At 50.6% G+C, this 17,732-nt stretch overlaps 7 protein-coding genes across 7 annotated transcripts; 3 read left to right on the top strand and 4 right to left on the bottom strand.

The window, feature by feature from the left end:
- Nucleotides 1-1,576: 1,576 nt before the first annotated feature.
- On the top strand, nt 1,577-2,161 carry VFPPC_13751 (hypothetical protein; the record flags this gene model as incomplete). The annotated part of the gene is made up of 1 exon (XM_018291523.1): nt 1,577-2,161. One exon carries the CDS (start codon nt 1,577-1,579, stop codon nt 2,159-2,161), a length of 585 nt encoding a protein of 194 aa, XP_018145725.1.
- A 667-nt stretch (nt 2,162-2,828) lies between these two features.
- On the bottom strand, nt 2,829-3,700 carry VFPPC_15890 (GINS complex, subunit Psf2, subgroup; the record flags this gene model as incomplete). The annotated part of the gene is made up of 2 exons (XM_018293643.1): nt 2,829-3,473; nt 3,587-3,700. The coding sequence occupies 2 exons, from the start codon at nt 3,698-3,700 to the stop codon at nt 2,829-2,831; spliced, it is 759 nt and encodes a 252-aa protein (XP_018145724.1).
- Nucleotides 3,701-4,939: 1,239 nt separating this feature from the next.
- Nucleotides 4,940-6,135, bottom strand: VFPPC_13750 (DNA replication complex GINS protein psf2; the record flags this gene model as incomplete). Its single annotated transcript, XM_018291522.1, has 4 exons — nt 4,940-5,762; nt 5,805-5,824; nt 5,920-5,998; nt 6,092-6,135. 4 exons carry the CDS (start codon nt 6,133-6,135, stop codon nt 4,940-4,942), a joined length of 966 nt encoding a protein of 321 aa, XP_018145723.1.
- A 68-nt stretch (nt 6,136-6,203) lies between these two features.
- Nucleotides 6,204-6,626, bottom strand: VFPPC_15889 (hypothetical protein; the record flags this gene model as incomplete). Its single annotated transcript, XM_018293642.1, has 1 exon — nt 6,204-6,626. The coding sequence occupies one exon, from the start codon at nt 6,624-6,626 to the stop codon at nt 6,204-6,206; it is 423 nt and encodes a 140-aa protein (XP_018145722.1).
- Nucleotides 6,627-11,820: 5,194 nt separating this feature from the next.
- On the top strand, nt 11,821-12,975 carry VFPPC_13749 (Acyl-CoA N-acyltransferase; the record flags this gene model as incomplete). The annotated part of the gene is made up of 1 exon (XM_018291521.1): nt 11,821-12,975. One exon carries the CDS (start codon nt 11,821-11,823, stop codon nt 12,973-12,975), a length of 1,155 nt encoding a protein of 384 aa, XP_018145719.1.
- A 229-nt stretch (nt 12,976-13,204) lies between these two features.
- Nucleotides 13,205-14,956, bottom strand: VFPPC_13748 (prolyl-tRNA synthetase; the record flags this gene model as incomplete). Its single annotated transcript, XM_018291520.1, has 2 exons — nt 13,205-14,453; nt 14,535-14,956. 2 exons carry the CDS (start codon nt 14,954-14,956, stop codon nt 13,205-13,207), a joined length of 1,671 nt encoding a protein of 556 aa, XP_018145718.1.
- Nucleotides 14,957-15,649: 693 nt separating this feature from the next.
- Nucleotides 15,650-17,482, top strand: VFPPC_13747 (T-complex protein 1 subunit alpha; the record flags this gene model as incomplete). Its single annotated transcript, XM_018291519.1, has 3 exons — nt 15,650-15,737; nt 15,805-15,890; nt 15,956-17,482. 3 exons carry the CDS (start codon nt 15,650-15,652, stop codon nt 17,480-17,482), a joined length of 1,701 nt encoding a protein of 566 aa, XP_018145717.1.
- Nucleotides 17,483-17,732: the final 250 nt, after the last annotated feature.

Below are 17,732 nucleotides of genomic sequence, written 5' to 3'. Positions count from 1 at the left end.
ATGTCGAGCAGTCCAGATATTGGTGAGGATTGAAGATTGAAGACTGCGTTATGGGAGGAGTATGAATAGGCAAGCAAGAAGCGGGCGAAGATGACGACAGCCACGGACCAGCTGTGACAACAGGAAGCTGCCTAATTTGGCGATAGCGTGAGCTGCTTCTTGAAATGTGACATGCACGGAAGCTTCACTGGGGAGGAGACAAGCGCCACAGGCCAATAGTATTTGAAGCTCTGGGCTGTGCCCCACAATAATTCACCGGGGTGGTCTAAATCGGTCACCTGGCCCACGCGACAGGTCGCTTCAGGCCCGATTGCACCTGCAGCTCTTGACATGTACAGTCTGGTCTGTGGTGCAGCATTAAATGTCTGGAATTTGCTCACAGGTGAGTACTTGAGTATACACTAATACCAGACATCTCAACGTGTGTCAAGATACACTGCAATATGCGATCAACTGATGCCTTTTGCGAGCTTAAATGCATTTGACCCCTAAACTGCAGGTAAGGATGCACTTTCACTGTGGTTTCATCTTCCCACAGGAACGTAAGTAATGATCTGAGTACCTACCTGGTAGGTAGTCCTTGGGCACGATATATTTCCCGAGCCAGCATCACATATCTGTCGTCTGCTTGGTGACGATTGGCCAACAATGCAGGATCCTTAGCCATTCGCCGGTACGTTTCCATACCGCGCTGCATAAAATCTGAACACGGACATGTTTTACTGACTTCAACAAACGCTTTGAAGACACTGCCCGGGCTAGTGTGTCGATGCGTTTGCTAGTAAGCGCCTTTTCAAGAGTGCCTTGGCTTTAGCCAGCCAGGTAATGGCATGGTTTGCATTTTGCTGCTCTTCATAGAGACCTTCCGGGGTTGGCCACATGGCAAACATGGCGAAGGGGGAGTTATCGCGTTCGTTTTCTTAGTTGATTGAGAAGCAGATGAAAGAGAAGTTCAACAGGATAATTTAGTTTGAGAATGAAATAACAACAGTGGAAAAGATTAGGGGATAGTAGCCTATTTATAACATCTTACGGATTGAATTAGTACCGCCTAAGACATATCTTTTGTCGCTCAAGAATAAAGTTATCATTGAATGCGGCTAGTAACCCTATTACACACATTGTCACTCGACAATACTGTTAATGCGACTAGTAACTCTACTGCAACGGTAACTCTACTACAAAGTCAGTGCATGGTCTAAATCGGGGACCTGGTTCTTAACATTTACAGTAGGGGATTAAAAGTATTTAGATAAGTAAAAGGTATTATATATCGCGTAATATGCTCTAATACACTAAGATGTATTATTATATACTTAGATATACGCATATACTTTTTACCCCAGATTGTACCTCTCCTCAACTACCGTCCCTAGTGGCTTGTGACGAACATGCCCAATCTGAGTCTAAACACGACGAGAATAGCTACTACTAGTCTGCCTGTCAAGCCAAGAAGAGTTAGATGTCCGCACAAGCTACACCAGACATTTGAAGAAAACCAAAATTCACACACAATGCAGCTGGGCTTTCTAAACATTCACCACCGTCAAATCGTCCCCTTCCAACGGTAGGAACAATGTACATCTTCAAATTAAACCTCCTGCTGTGCACCCTCACCTTCCTCCTACTCCCCCTATTCATCAACCCATCCTCCTGTTTCATTCTAAACCACACATTCGAAGACGGTCTCTACCAATTCCAATGGGGCAAAGCCGGGGACTCGAAAAGAATACCCCCCAACATCACCCGCTACTTCTTCGACGACAGCGACTCCATCCCATACACGAAAGGTCTAAGCAACATCGACAAGCTTTTAACCAAGAGAGAGTGCCGCCTCGAGCCCGGAACCCTAGACGAGGACGACAGGATACTCGCGACGCGCGCCCTGATGAACTGGTGCGAGCAGAATAGCCTCAAGTCAAAGTCTGTTGTCCTCTCCGTCGTCAAGAACGTGATAGTCTACGTGTCGTTCTGGGAATGGGGCCGCAGGGACTTTAGCCTCGCGAATGAGGGTTACTGCTCGGCCAAGGATCTTCAATACGCTTTTGATCATATGGATGAGAAGTGTGGACCGGGCAGCACGTCAGTCATGTATACCTTTATTTTGAACAGGTATTTCGGTCGCTGCCGAAGAATGGACAACATGTTCTGGGGTGGGTAGGAGAACCAGATGGGTAGAAATGTGCGATTCTGAATGGCTTTGGTTGTAGGGCAGAATCGAGTTTCTCTGTCTATAAGACTAGGGAATTGGTAATATAGCATCCACCGATGCCATCTATACATTTTTCCACTGCCATCTATAACCTGTGCCGTGAGTCGTTGGTAGCAGTCATCAGTCGTTATTCATAAGATGCACCCTAACCCTCCGAATCAAGGCGATAATTTGGGTTCATGTTGCTCATGCTCCTCCCCGGTGCGGTATGGCGACGTTAATATGAGTTTGGACTTGCCATGAGCAGATCCCATTGGCAACACCGGGGCATTTGACGATCCTTGGATCCGCAGCCATCCCACCCAGGTTGATTGCTCGTAGTCAGTTCTTCGCACCGACCATGGTTGACAACGTGATCCATCTTTGACGCTGTCAATGCCGTCCTCGTAGACGATTGGAATAGCGACAGCACCCGCCATCATGCCGTAGCTCATGCCGTCGCCTCAAAACGGCAATCAGTTCGCGAGCTCAAGCCGGTCCTCTCTCCAGACACCAGTGGCACAGCTCAGCATTCAACGCAGGATATTTCTATCCAATTGCGCTATAAGACCAAGAGTCGACAGAACGACATCAAAAAAGAGCCCAAAGTGCTAAGCAACCTCACGTTTCAGGTGCCTCATAATCCCATATCATCATCACTGGGTTCATCATCATCACCAACACCTCTCTCCTCCTCCTCCTCTCTCCTCACAGCCTCACCACTCGCCCCAATCTTCCTCACGCCCTCCACAACCCCAGTAACAAATCCCCTACTCTCAGCCAACTCCATGGCCCCCACGCCCCTCAGGCTCATGACTCCATCAACACCACTCTCCAACTGCGCCGTACTGCTCCTCATCTTCGCCGCCCGAACTTCCTGCAGGTCCCTCAACAAGGAACGCACCTCTGACGCCGAAACAATATCGTCACCCGCGTGCGTGAGAAGCATCTCTGCCAGCTCGAACCAGTGATACGGCAAAGCACCAGACGGGGCATCCGCCGTACAGGACGGTAAAAACGGCGGGGAAAGAAGAGTTTCCTTGCCGGAGAGGGAATTGATCCGTTTCGCGTTTCCGAGAGAATCAGCACGGGTAGGCGGCGGAGGTGGCGGTGCCCATCCCTTGGTATCGATCTTGGTTTCGTGGTGGATGACATCGCGAAGGGAGTCGGGATGCATCCATGGCGGGGGCACAATGTTGGCTCGGCGTTGTTTCTTGAGGAGCAGGGCTAGCCAGAGGGGAAGATTGGTTCTTCGAGGCGGATGGAGTTGGGGTGTTTGGCCCTGTGATGCGATGCGCGTGGATTAGAGACAAGAAACAAACTGTTGGGAATTCGGGCGTGTGCGACGCGATGCCGATGCGCGACTGGATGAGGGCGAGGCGGACAGGAACATACAGTAAGAAGATCAATGCTCTCCAATCTTTGTCTCGGAACGACCGTGACAAGCTCCATCTCGCACAAAAAGGCAACCTCTGAAGGCACCAGCCCTGGGGGAAGAGGCAGGGCCATGATGGTCAGAAATCGCTGGCCAGTTGGTCGCGGCAATGATGCAAGGCAAGACGGAACTTTGAAGTTGGAACCGTCCGGTCTGGTTGTGCTTGTGCCAGTGCTGTGCCCCTCGTTGAATGTTTCCCGGTTAGGTCCATGCACCCACCTGTGCCAAGTCAAGTCAAGTCAGATCAAGTCAATCTGGTTTGGTCTGGCCTGGTTGAATTTGGATTTGGACCCCACATGCACCTCGCCGCAACTTGCAGTCTGGCATCTGGTCTGCTCTTGTCGCCATGCAAAGAGTCGCCCAATCGCTCATCTGCCCACAGTCCCGTCTCATCCGTCAGCCTGATTGACGCAAGGTGAGCTCATCTAACACTGACTCTAGTTTGAACAAACCGAGACACCCAACCCGCCAACCCGCAGAAACACTAAACATTGAACCCACCAGACCGGCCGGGTCGGTCTCGTCGGCCTCTCATCTCCGTTCTTGTCCGATCCTCCATCCCGACCGACTGGGTGTAAGTCCATCCATGCAGTCTGGTACTCGTACATCAAGGCAAACACGGTCAGCCTTGGTTCAGCCCTTGATGGAACCGAGCCATTCCAGAAGCTACGGCAGTTAAACAGTCCAATCACTTGGAAGGTTTTCATCTCAATGATACCCAAAGTTGTAAAATTCATGACTCACTTTTGCTCAATTCGCTCCGAGCATGGGACCAAAATGGCATTCGGGGTTTGCATACACCCCGTGACGACGAACTTGCCTTTCGGGCGATTTCATGGAGTGAGATTGCAAATGTTGTGAAACACCATGTTGTCTCTTTGCGGAGCAAAGTTACACCATATGACTCCGGTCTGTTGGGATTTTGGACGAACCGAGATCAGAGAAACGAGGTCAAAACGTTGGGAACATTGCATGGTAGCCTTGGCACTTCACAGTGATGCAAATCGGAATTATGTGCCCGTAGAATCCATATTATTACTTAGGATGTGTTCCAGTAGTAAAATATCATAGCCATCTAAAGCATACTGAGTAGAACTTGAACCATCCTCGGTTGTCGTCCCTCTAAAAATAAAGTCTCCCGATGATTTCGGGGCCAGCCCTTCCGGGAGCCTATTTTCCCCCTTCACCCCCCCAAAAAAAACGCAATATTTGATTTTAGAGAGGTCCATTTCGCGCCGCGCTAGTAACAGATAATAAGTAAACAAGCAGAGAGCTTCTCGTAGCTGGTATCCTGGTAATAGCACATATTGGAATCAAACCATTAGTTTGTCCAGGATGCCGCCTCCCTCCTCCCCCCCGTATTGATTAGGTGCATCAACACCAAAGTCACGAGCTTGTTGGGCGAGATACTGCAACACATGTCGAAGTTCCTTCCGGAAGCCTTCAGCACCGTTACATCCATGGCCAAGTTCATCCAAGATCTTTTGACCGCTCATTAGGTGTGCTTGAGCAGCTTCTCGGTCACCGTTTATCGTCTCGAAGATGACAAAGAACATGCAGCACACGACTGCCTCGCGAAGATCTGTCTGTCTCATTGTCGCACGCCTGGCTTCTTGTAACGCCAGACCATAGCATATTAAAGCTTCCCCATAGTGGTCCCTTCCGTCGATTCTGCCGCCCTGCGCTGGCGTAGGGCCTTTGGCAAACATGAGGGCATGAACGGCCATGTTGGCATAGCGAATTGCTGTGTTGTCTTGAACTAGTTGGGGAAGAGCGAAAGTCCAGAATGTGTCATCGAACGCGGCAGAAGGGCCTGGGAGGCTAAAGTACGGTCCAGTGGGTTGTTGTCCCGAACAAGGCACGCATCCATAAGGACTAATTTGAGAGTCAATCGATTCTGGAGGCGAGAGATTCTCAGGAGGTTGAAACTGCCATCCGTAGTCGTACAAGGGTAGCTCCAGTTCTTCAGGGGAAGACGTGCTGTCAAGCTCAGGGCTGGGCGGCGTTATGATGGTCTTTTTTACCGACGTCTTGGATTGTGTGGTGTGAATGGGTTCATAGCCGCCGCAAAACCCGGCCCATTTGATGCAGTTTTTGCAGGCGGGCTTTGTTTCGTCGCACTTTACGTGTCGTCTCCTAGTGAATGTATTAGCAAACCTGCACAGATAGTGCACAAACGAAGGCGCCTGCTTACTTGCCTAGGACACACTGTTAGCTGCTTTGTGAAATAACTAAAGAGAGGATACTGCAAAAGAAAGCCTCGTAACTTACAAGTGACACATCCAGTCCGCACCTTGGCGAACTTAGCACGCGTAGCGCGCTTTCGCTTCGTGACAGGGAAACTCGTCATTAGAGGTTCTTTATGTGAACTCCTGACGCAAGGAGGTGGTTAGACAATGGGAGGATTTGACAATGAACGCTGCCGTTTGTGTGTAGAGAGGCGGTTCGAGTTGGAAATTGCTCACTGTTCGACGTGCTGTTCGTCTGATACTGGAGAATCACCAGGCATCCCGTTGGACGATCGGAGCCAGTACCAAAATTATATAATGCTGGCAAGAGTGTATACAAGCCAATTAGTCAGTAAGAAACAAGAAAACTTCCAGGTGGTGGTATTTCTTGGTGGATGGTCACTGAGTAAATATGATGCCAAAACATGGGAGTCTGGAAGGACGCCATGCCAAGATGTCTTTTTTTATTAAACCTTGAAGAACAGGCGGACACGCAAGAGATGAAACCCGATTCCCGTTGACTGTCTGAGTACTCGAGCCAGGCTACCCAGAATATCGGGGCTGAGCCAGCCACGACAGAAACCATTGTAACCTTACAGTCGGGACACCTTGAGATGGGGGTGGGCTGAGATTGTTTGGACATTAGGCAGGGGAAGAGGAGGAGGTGCAGTACTCCAAGATAGATGCGATGGGTAGGATGACCGATGAAAACTGGTGTCTCTGCGCCCTCTGTACATGCCATTGGTGCTTGCAAGTTGAAAGGAACGGGCATGGGATGAAGCTTCGCCGACCAAAGCCAGAAACTATTGGCCACGAGTGGCAGTGACAAGCAGCCAAACCGCCACGTCGGGGGCCACCCATGGTAGTTGGGCGAAATCTCAATTCCCACCCCCTTGGGACAGGCAGGCGCTCATATCAGCCCTATAGGGCGGGTCCTGTTAAAGGAGATTTCTGGCGACTGGGGGGAGGATTGAGTAGCCAGCAGACAGCCAGCGCAGCATTGGATGTTGCGTGATGTTGAAGTCTGGTGTTGTCATTGGACATGAGATGTCTGTGCTAGAGACTGGACGGTGCAAGGAATCAAGGTTATTGTTCAAGTTGGGCATGCCAGCACCAACAACAAAAGCGGTTTTTTCTTTTCAGACGACGAATGAGCCTTGCCTTGTCCTTGTCCATGTCCATGTCTCTGCCATGCTTGATGGATAATGCCACTAACGATGGGGGCGGTTGGATCTGGTAGGCCTCCAAAAAGGAAAGATATCATTTGACAGGGTCTGGACATGTGCCGACCGACGGGGTCCAATTTGAGCCGTGCCGGCGAGCTGACGTCTCCCTGACGACAAATCCCGGTACCGATCTCTGTGTTTGCACACTTTGGCAGCTGCTTTTTGGCATGTTTGATGATGATGACGGCGGACGGATAGATCTAGATCTAGAGCTAGAGCTAGATGACAATGAACCATCGACTTCAATGTTGGAAATCAAACCGTGATCGATCAATGCTCGCGCAAGCTGCAGGCAATGGTTAGCTCTTTCCCCGCGTCCTCAACCACAGCACAGCACATCACAGAATCCCACAGCAGCACTCACCTCATGTCATGTCGCTTGATTTGGGCCTAATTTGCCTTTTTCCTGTCTCTGATCAGCCATTGAAACTTTGACGGGGGCCTTCAGGGTCTAGAGCAACCCCCAAGTTCAGCGGGGCACCAAGCTAGACTAGCGGCAGGTTAGCTGATGCCGGCTGCGTTGATCCGGCTCGCAGCCGATTGACAACTTAGAAGCTTGTGTTACTCACAGGCCCAGATGAGCCTGTTTGCCGGTGTTTAGCCTAACAGTTCCTTAAAGGTGAAAAGAGTGGGTCACAAGCCAAAAGCAAGCCCGGCAGCAAGCCTGCAGCCTCAACCACAGCTCATCTTTGGTAATCTATTCGAGCAACTGCAAACGCCTCCATCCGCCTCCAACATAGTCATCGGTTCTAGCCATCAGTCGGCTGCCCATCCACCGATCACCGTCATAGGCGTCCCAATATCATCACACCACGTTTGGCACCCATCTGGCAGCAGCCACCTGCGACCCATCGGCAACCCACCAAGTCGTCGGAGCACCTTTGCTGCCCTTGAACGGTTTGGTCTTACAGCATGCGGCTGCACCGGCTTGACCGACAGACACACAACTTGTGGCCAGCATCAGCAAACCGAGGCGGATGTCGCCAGGTCTTGGGGTCAAAGTCCACGTGGACTTGTGTAATTGCAGCACCTAGATGTCACTGTGCGGCATCACCTCTGCCTATTTGGACCTTGGAGGGAAACTATCGTGGCATCGCCCATGACCAGCCCAGTCCAGTCACAAGCAATGTCATGCCAGATAAGCCGCCACTGTCCAAGGAGGACACCGTTGGTTGCAATGGGTAACCAATGCCTGGAGATTCTGCAAACTGCTCAATCAATTCGCATAACGAAGACATTCATGTCATACCCACAGGAGTAGTTCTTCAGTGGTCACCGCTATTCCGTCTACAGGCATCTTCCTGCTTCAGTCGTCGTATTTTGCGCAGATACTACTTCGGCATTTGGGCTCAAGAACGAGATCCTCCTGATCACAATCCTTCGCAACGGAGCTTGCCGGCCGAAGACCGTCAACTATCACCTGCCTACTCCTACTCCATAGGACGATAGAAGTTTGTCGGGCAGAGCCAACTGTTTGCACCGATCCAGCCCTTTAGTGGACACACGCACCACACCTGGCAAATAAGTCTCACCAAGCCATTCCCAATAATAGAATGCCATCGGCTCTCGCTCATTTGAAAACCATCTCAATTATGGAGGTACTGTGGGGCCACATTTGCGGCTTAAGCCGGGCAACGAAACCGAAGATACTCGTTTGCTCGTCCATTCACGGGCCACAATCATCCAGCATCGATGGCTGACTTTGCCTAATCTTCACGATCTCAATTCCTCTCGTACCGAGGCATAGGACAGACAGATGCCTCGAGTGTGTGTGCTGCTCTGGGACCCCATCGCCATCGCTTTCGCAGTCCACCACCCAAGCGCTTGTTCGTACGGGCAAGAAAACGCGCAGGTCTTTTCTGCGACTAAATGTGTCACTACTCCGTAATGTGAGGGATATTGACATCATGTTAGATTCTATATCTGCCCGAATAAGGCGCCATTGCGGGCTGGTTTGCGCTGTGAAACGGGCCGTATCAGACAACAGCCAATGTGGCTCATCCACCCTCGTGGAGAAAATCCCAGATGTAACATTAGAACACGCTCACATACTTTCCAAGGTGCGTCGTGGAGGCTCACGAACATTTCCTGTTTGCGTATTTTAACCGCGACAGGCTTGATGCATGCACATGCACGCAGAGCATCTCACAGATGACTGCATAATACAAAAGCAGAAAAGCATGTGGAGCGCCAAAAACAGGTCCGATGAGGACCGGACCGCCATGCCGACTCGTGTTCCTCGAGGTCACATACATAAGCAACCATGCAGGGATGGAAAGTTTCGTCCGTGGCGATTGGAGATGTTTGAGCATGTTGTGACTCTGCGGTTCCCATACCCCAGAACTCCACCCACGATGAGCCTGCCGTGCCTTGGAGTACAACGCCCGACCTGTTCTCGGTATGGATTGACATGCGGGTTTCAAGTTCAGGCTGCCAGATGCATTCTTTACATGACAGGTAAGTTCTGCTGCGTCATGGTCGTGCCAAAGGCTTCACCTGTGATGTGCCAGCAGCCTGCCCAAGTGACCTACACAATCAACAGTCCGTTCACATCAAATCTAGTGGTCCAACACTAGACGGAGGAGTGAACCCGATGATGAAGAGTGCAATGATTGGCGTCTATCGTTTGGATATTCCTGTCAGGGATGCGAAGTCTAAGCCTCACGCCGTCGTGGAGCAATTGGCTCATACAACTAGTCCAGAAATACGGCAAGCGTATCTGTTTGAGCCTCGTACCGTGCTCCATGGGTCCATAGCTTCCATTCACTGGCAGTTGTATCATCTGGGAAAGTGGCAGGCTCATGGCTAATTGACTGCGCCTACAGGACGAATCGGGTCAATCTCATTACGTAGGAAACTCCCAGCACTTTTGCAGATTGTGTGCATCTCAGGCCTGGTTGATTCAACTCTTCGTTTACGTACACCACATGGCTTCCCAAAAGTGCTTCATAATGTGCTGATCCAAATGCACTTGCAGACCAATGTTATCAAGCCTACAAAGGTCCCACAGACTGCGTGGTTACTTGTTTCTAAGTATAATTTGCCATGCAGAATTGGCGTAGGATGATGTGTCTGCGGTGCACTACAGGATGATACCAGCGACAAACCCGACGGTAATTTTGCTCATGCGCCTGCGTAGATTTACCATCTCCAGCCTCATAGTATCTGTTTCAACACCCCTCCAGCGCCAGGTTTAGGCATCTTCCAAAACTTAGAGTTTGAGAATCGGCAGTGTAACATTGCTTCCAGGAGGCGTGTAAAAACGATGAAATGCGACAACAGGCCAGTGTGTTGAGTGAGATTCGAGTCAGTGCCATCGTGTATGCCGGGAGTGGTAACAGCAAAAGCCTCCTTTCTGACATTTTGCTATTTCCAGCACACGATGAATCTGTACCAGTGAATGCGCTGCTGAGCCACGACGCCATCACCATGTATTTAATACAAATTATCTGATGCCAAACAGCACGATACAGTAAGTTGTCTTAAGATCTAGCCATTTACAGAACAACAGCCTCAAGAGGTCAACATCTTGGGCCTAATTAACAATGATGAACGCGCATATCCATCTCACGACGCCACCTCGGCCAAATCTTCATCTGCCAAGGTCCCTGAACTTTAACACCCGGCAGGCAAGAACCAGCAGGCACGCGCGTTACACCGGAGATTTTAATCAAGGTTTCAAACCGGGAAATTGTCAAGAATTCCTCCGTATCAACGCATTCACAGCCACTAGGTGGCTTGTTCTATTCTCGGTGGCATTGCGGCTACGGGATTTCGGGTCGATGTTGATTTTGTGCTACAGGTCTGACCGAGCGAATTGAAACATTGAAGAAAATTGTGGACGGACGGCGCTCCGTTTCTCGGTACAGCGGGCCCCGAAAACGCCGCCCGTTATCCCCACTTTATGCTACAGTCTGGCGCCTTCTGGCTGAACTGTTTCGTGTTCATTGTTCCTTCCTGTTTCAGGGTCTAGTTGTGACTCTTTTTGGTCGTTTTGTTGACCGGATGAGTCTTTTACGGCTGTTGACGAAGCCGGGCTGACGGCAGTTGGGTTTGTTTTTTTGGTTTCGCCTCTGCCGATGAAATGGGTATCATAATGGAAAGCTGTTATTGTACACGTAATATATCGGTGTAGTTTGACCCGGAGTACGTGGATTTTGGCTGGCGTTGTTGCATCAGCGACTTACGCACGGTTCACATTGCATGCGGTGATGAACGCCATGATATTATTACCCAGGTAGTTGACCGAGGACAAGATGATGCCAAGAGACTGAAGAACAGAATGGGCAACGTGGATGGAGTATAGTTAGGTTTTTGTCTCCAAGTCATGTACACTAGTTGGTTTTGTTCTCGTATTGAGCACTATTTCCCGGATACGGTGTGACTGAGAGGCAGAACGAAAGAAGCATGATCTTCGCACAGACTTATCACCAAGATATTACAATAACTCTTTAACAATTAGTTCAAACATAGTAAACAATCTCCAATATAAAATCAAAATCATCTCTCAAAATGCCATCAACACCACTTGTAAAACACAGCCCCTAAGCCGCACTAATTCAACCACAAAATCTCTCCACAATCCACGTCCCTAGCCCCCGCAACCCACACAGCCCTTTCTCAAATCTCAACCAACAACACCAAAGCATACGAGTCGTAGTCTCACACTTCATCTCGATATCAATTCCCTCGCCAAGTCCCGTCCGGCATCTTCGAGCCGTACTCGACACACTCCCAACCATGTCTCTCCCCAGCGCCACATCCTCCTCCCTCATCCTCACCAAAGCCACGCACGACGAAAAAGTCTATGTCTGGACTCGCCATCAACCGTCCTGGGGACCAAGATACACGCCCCAAGCCTACATCGACAGAGAAGAGCACCTCCTGACGTACGACCTCACCAAAGACGGTGGCCTCACCTCCTGGATTCTCACCGACCCCACCAGCAGCAACGCCCACGGCGCGCCAGGAAACCGTCCCATCCTCTCCGCAGTAGAAACCTACCGCAAGAGAGCCGTCGTCCGCGATCCGGACGGCAAGGTCCGTGACGTGACTGCCTACGGCATCGCCAGCGTCTTCACCTTTGAAGAGTTTCGCCGTCAGGGCTACGCGGGCCGCATGCTCGGTCTTCTCGGTGAAACTATTGCGAGATGGCAGGCCGAGAGGCCGGGCAGTGCAGAGTTCTCCATCCTCTTCTCTGATATCGGAAAGGAGTTTTACGCCAATCATCAGTGGATGCCGTTTCGAAGCACTCATTTGAGTTTTCCTGTCAAGCCGTTTACTACGCCGTGTGATGGGCGGCTCACACTTGTAACGAGGGAGAATTTGCAAATGGTTGCCGAGTTGGACGAGAGGACTCTTCGAAGAAAGGTGGCAAACCCGCCGAGTGAAGGACACAAGGCGAGGGCCGCTGTGTTGCCAGACTTTGCTACGTATGAATGGCAAATAGGGAGAGAAAAGTTCTTTTGTACGCATATTCTTGGGGCAGGGCCGACGGTTCACGGCGCCATTTACACTCCGGAAGGCTCGCCCAATTCTCGGGTCTGGATGCTCTGGGCCAATATCCTATATGGAGGCAAGGAGAAACCAGAAGATAATGTCCTGAATATTCTACACTGTGCTCTTGAGGATGAAAGCATTCCGGATCAAGAACTGTCAAAGGCATTGAGCGCAATTATGGGTGTTGCGCAAACCACGGCAGAGGAGTGGATTTGCACCAAGCTAGACATGTGGAATCCGGACGAACGGACGCAAAGATTGCTTGAAGAGATGAGTGATCTGCAGGGTAAGCTAATTGTTCGAGAAAAGTCCAATATTGCGAGCTTTAGATGGTTTGGTCAAGGTCCAGTCTCTGAAGTTGAGTGGGTTGATAACGAAAAGTTTGAATGGTGCTAGTTGACGTGACTTCTTTCTTGGATAGAGCTACCTAGACATATAGAAATGCACATATATGTTCATAATCATCATTTCATTTATCTACTCTACCCGATGATGAATATCTTCTGCATACACCCATTGAAATTCAGACAGATATTCATGTTTCCAGTTGTCCCTCAAATGCCAGGACTCCTATTACTACACTATATGCTACTCCAAGCGCCTAAACCGTGTTGTTTTTGTTTCTCTAGTAGCTTCTGCCAAACATGACCCATTTCTGTGCCTTGCCAGAGCATTCGGGGTTCAGGCAAGCAGTTTCGCCAGGGACAAGCTCGCTCCCTTCGGGCTGCTCAAATGGGATGCAAAGACTCTTCATGCCCATGGAAGGAAGTTTTTGGTTCTCTGCGACGTCTCGATTGTCCTCGGCACGGGTGGTCAACTCCTTAATGCGGTCCTCGCACTTGCCATCAAGACAGAAAGGAATGAGGACAACATGTTTGTCGTCAAGGGCAGGAAGAACATCCTCCCACTTGGTGATCTTCTTGCGGTGCTCGGTGAAGGATGCCTCCGCCTTCTTGTACATATCCGCTTGGATAGTCTCCAAAAGCTCAGGAATCTTGGTTCCAATCTCAGCAATGGGGATGGTACCCTTCTCTCCAGTATCGCGTCTCGAAAATGAAACAACTTCTTTGGCAGCATCCTTAGGGCCAAACTCCAGTCGCAATGGCACACCCTTCATCTCCCAATCGTTGAACTTCCAGGCAGGAGTGTAGCCCTCTCGCCAATCTGACTGTGAGCGAACACCCACCTTCTTCAAAGTTGCACGCATATCCTCCATCTGATCCTCATGCTTCTTTCTATCTTCAGGGGTAGTGTTCTTGTTAATACCCACGGGAACAAAGATTGCTTGGGTCTGGGCGATACGGGGAGGGAGGACGAGACCCTTGTCATCACCGTGCACCATAACCATGACGCCGATGACTCGGGTAGACAGACCCCACGAGTTTTGCCAGACATGGACGTGTTGGCCCTTGTTTTGGGGGTCTTCAACTGTGATTTGAAACATTTTACTGAAGTTCTGCCCCAGGCAGTGGGATGTGGCACCCTGAATACCTCTACCATTGGAGGGGATGTATCCCTCGACAGTCGTGGTGTAGTACCCTCCAGCGAACTTCTCATTCTCAGTCTTCCTGCCACGAACGACGGGAACAGCCAGAAGCTGCTCGTACACCCCAGCATAGAGCTCTAAAATTTCCAAAACTTCTTTTCCTGCCAATTCTTCAGTCAGATGAGCAGTGTGCCCTTCTTGCCACAAGAATTCTCGGGTTCGAAGGAAAGGAGTGGTCTGCTTAGCTTCCCAGCGCACGACAGAGTTCCATTGGTTCAGTCGGAGAGGGAGGTCTCGGTGACTACGAATCCATTTCGCATAGTAAGGATACATGACAGCTTCGGAGGTAGGGCGGATGGCGACGGGGACGTCGAGCTTCTTATCACCGCTATGAATATGTTAGCAACTGTCACAAAGAACAGAACAAGGTCAAAAATTATGGTTGACACTTGGGAAATCCAATACGTACGCTCTCTCAACCCAGGCAAGCTCAGGAGCGAAACCATCAACATGGTCCTTCTCCTTATCAAGTGACGTCTTCGATAAGAAGAGGGGAAAGCTAGCTTCCTCGACACCAAGTTCTTCGATATGGCCCTGGAACCATTTGCGGATTGTGCTCCAGATGTGCATAGACAAGGGACGCAGGACGAAAAATCCTGAAATTTCCTGGTAGTACTCGACCATTTCGGCCTTAAGAACCACCTCTTGATACCATGCTGAGAAATTCTCGGCCTTGGAATTGGTAATTCCAATAATTTCGTCCGCCTTCTTGCCTCCGACAACAGGAAGGGCTTGCTTCTTGGCAGCCTTCGCGGCCTTGTCGGCAGCGAACTTGGCCTGCTTTTCAGCCTTCTTCAAGGCGCTTTTTGACTGTTCAGCAACGGCCTCCATGTTTTGCGATTCGATCGTGCGTGCGACGTAGTTATGCAAAGGTGGCAACTATTGCAACAATGACAAAAAAAAGTTGCCGAAAAGTCGAACACGGCGGTTCTCCCAAGGGAATACACACAACAAGGGAAGCACAAGCGTGACTCAAAAGGAGACGCTTTTTGGCTGTTGCTTGTCGACCGAAGGGAGGAGGTTCGAAAAGATAAGGCCTGGGTGACTCTTTTTGTCGACGTTGGGCAAGTGTGCCCCGCGGCCCTTGCCTGTCTTTGCCCATTGCTTCAAGGAGGGGCAATTTGGGGTATTGGTCAAAATTTCAGGCCACACGTGTGCTGCCCAATCAGGGCTTCGGGCTTCGCCCTTCACGTCCTAGTTAGGACCCAGGTCGGTCGGTCTGGACGCAGTCGAACGCATATCCCCGGCCCGCGCGCCACTGTGTCGCTGGTCACAGGGCCAGAACACAGCAGTCACTCGCCGATTGTCGCTCCCCCGTTGTGGCTGCCCACCAGCTTCACCGTCTCGGAGCTGGAACAATTGTTGCTTCCGGCAAAATGTTCCACACGAGGGGCACACTGGCGTACCAGCAAGAGTGTGAGCTTCGTAGCTCACAACTTGGCAGGCAGAAATTCAACATCCAGGAACCACACTGCCAGTTTCCCAGACCACACACATTGCCCGACATACTGGACAGCCACAGCAATGGCGTCTATGTTCGAGCAACCCCGGAACGGCACCCTTTTCTTGGGCGGCCAGAAGATCTCAGGGTCTGACATTCGTGATCAAAACGGTATGCCCCCCCTAGTATGGTCGGTGGGGTGGCGGTCGACGAAGTTCCATGCTAATCTTTGGCTCAGTTCTCGCTACTCAGGCAATCGCAAATGTTGTCAAGAGCTCCTTCGGCCCCAGTGGCCTTGATAAGATGATGGTGGACGATATTGGTGTAAGAATTCTCTTATCAGACCCGCGTGCAGCCATTCAAGACGGGTACTGACACAGATTTGGTAGGATGTTACGGTTACCAACGACGGCGCCACGATTCTCAGTCTTCTCGACGTCGAAGACCCAGCCGGAAAGATTCTCGTCGATTTGGCGCAGCAGCAAGATAAGGAAGTTGGCGACGGAACGACGTCAGTTGTCCTCATCGCCGCGGAGTTGCTACGCAGAGGAAACGAGCTCATGAAGAATCGCATACACCCGACCACCATCATCACCGGTTACAGACTTGCTCTCCGAGAAGCCGTTAAATATCTCAACGAGAATGTCAGCATCAAGGTCGAAAATCTTGGTCGTGAATCTCTCATCAGTATTGCCAAGACATCCATGTCTAGCAAAATTATTGGTGCCGACTCCGATTTCTTCTCCGACATGGTCGTTGACGCTATGCAGGCAGTCAAGACCACCAACAACAGAAATGAGACCAAGTATCCCGTCAAGGCCGTAAACATCCTCAAAGCCCATGGCAAAGGCACACGGGAATCTATGCTGATCAAGGGTTATGCTCTCAACTGTACTGTTGCTTCCCAGGCCATGCCTACTCGAATCCAGGATGCCAAGATTGCCATCCTCGATATGAATTTGCAGAAGGAAAGAATGAAGATGGGAGTTCAGATTACTGTTGACGATCCTCAACAATTGGAACAGATCCGTGCTCGAGAGTCTGGCATGATTCTGGAGCGGGTGGAGCTGATTCTCAAAGCTGGAGCCAACGTCATTCTTACTACCAAGGGCATTGACGATCTGGTTCTCAAGATGTTTGTCGAACGCGGCGCAATGGGTGTTAGACGGTGCAAGAAGGAAGACCTGAGACGAATTGCCAAGGCGACCGGCGGTACTCTGTTGAGTACTCTCTCCGACCTCAACGGCGATGAGAAATTTGAGCCTTCGTACCTTGGTCACGCTGATGAAGTCAGCCAGGAGCGCATCTCCGATGATGAGTGCATTCTGATCAAGGGAACCAAGGCTCATTCATCCGCGTCCATCGTCTTGCGTGGTCCTAACGACTACTCCCTCGACGAAATGGAGCGCTCCGTGCACGACTCTCTGTGCGCAGTGAAGCGAACCCTGGAGAGCGGCAGCATCGTCCCTGGCGGAGGCGCAGTGGAAACCGCTCTGCATATCTACCTGGAAGAATTTGCCGGCACCGTTGGATCCCGCGAGCAGCTTGCCATTGGCGAGTTCGCACAGTCTCTGCTCATCATCCCCAAGACCTTGGCCGTCAATGCTGCCAAGGATGGCGCCGAACTTGTCGCCCAGCTTCGATCACGGCACGCCCTGTCGCAACGCATCCAAGACGGTGACGGCAGCGAGGATGAGAAGATCATCGCCAAGAAGAAGGGCTACAAAAACTACGGTCTGGACCTGATGCGCGGCAAGGTTGTGGATGAGCTTAAGCAGGGTGTCTTAGAGCCAAGCATCAGCAAGGTCCGACAGCTAAAGAGTGCCGTGGAAGCCTGCATCAGCATCATGAGAATTGATACCCTGATCAAGCTGGATCCAGAGCAGCAGGCAGAGGATGATGGCCACGGCCACTAAAAGTTTGGGAAAGGGAAAAGGAATATTTTGGTTGTAATTAGATTTGCCGTGACATAGACACTCATATTTGAATCTGAAGGAAATGTTCCGGAATATCCCGCTTGTTGTCCCTCAATTGAGTCCTTGTGATGTGCAGTGCATAATGCAACTCTGGGGAAGTCACATGCAGAAATGTGCGTAGAACCTGCCTGCCTTATGCAAGAAATCGCGATACCGCACACCATGTATGCCTAGTATCTAAGCGGTAAGC

Source organism: Pochonia chlamydosporia, chromosome 3, assembly GCF_001653235.2.
Source record: "Pochonia chlamydosporia 170 chromosome 3, whole genome shotgun sequence".
In the NCBI taxonomy this organism is placed as follows: domain Eukaryota; kingdom Fungi; phylum Ascomycota; class Sordariomycetes; order Hypocreales; family Clavicipitaceae; genus Pochonia; species Pochonia chlamydosporia.
This window is presented reverse-complemented; position numbering and strand designations above follow the sequence as displayed.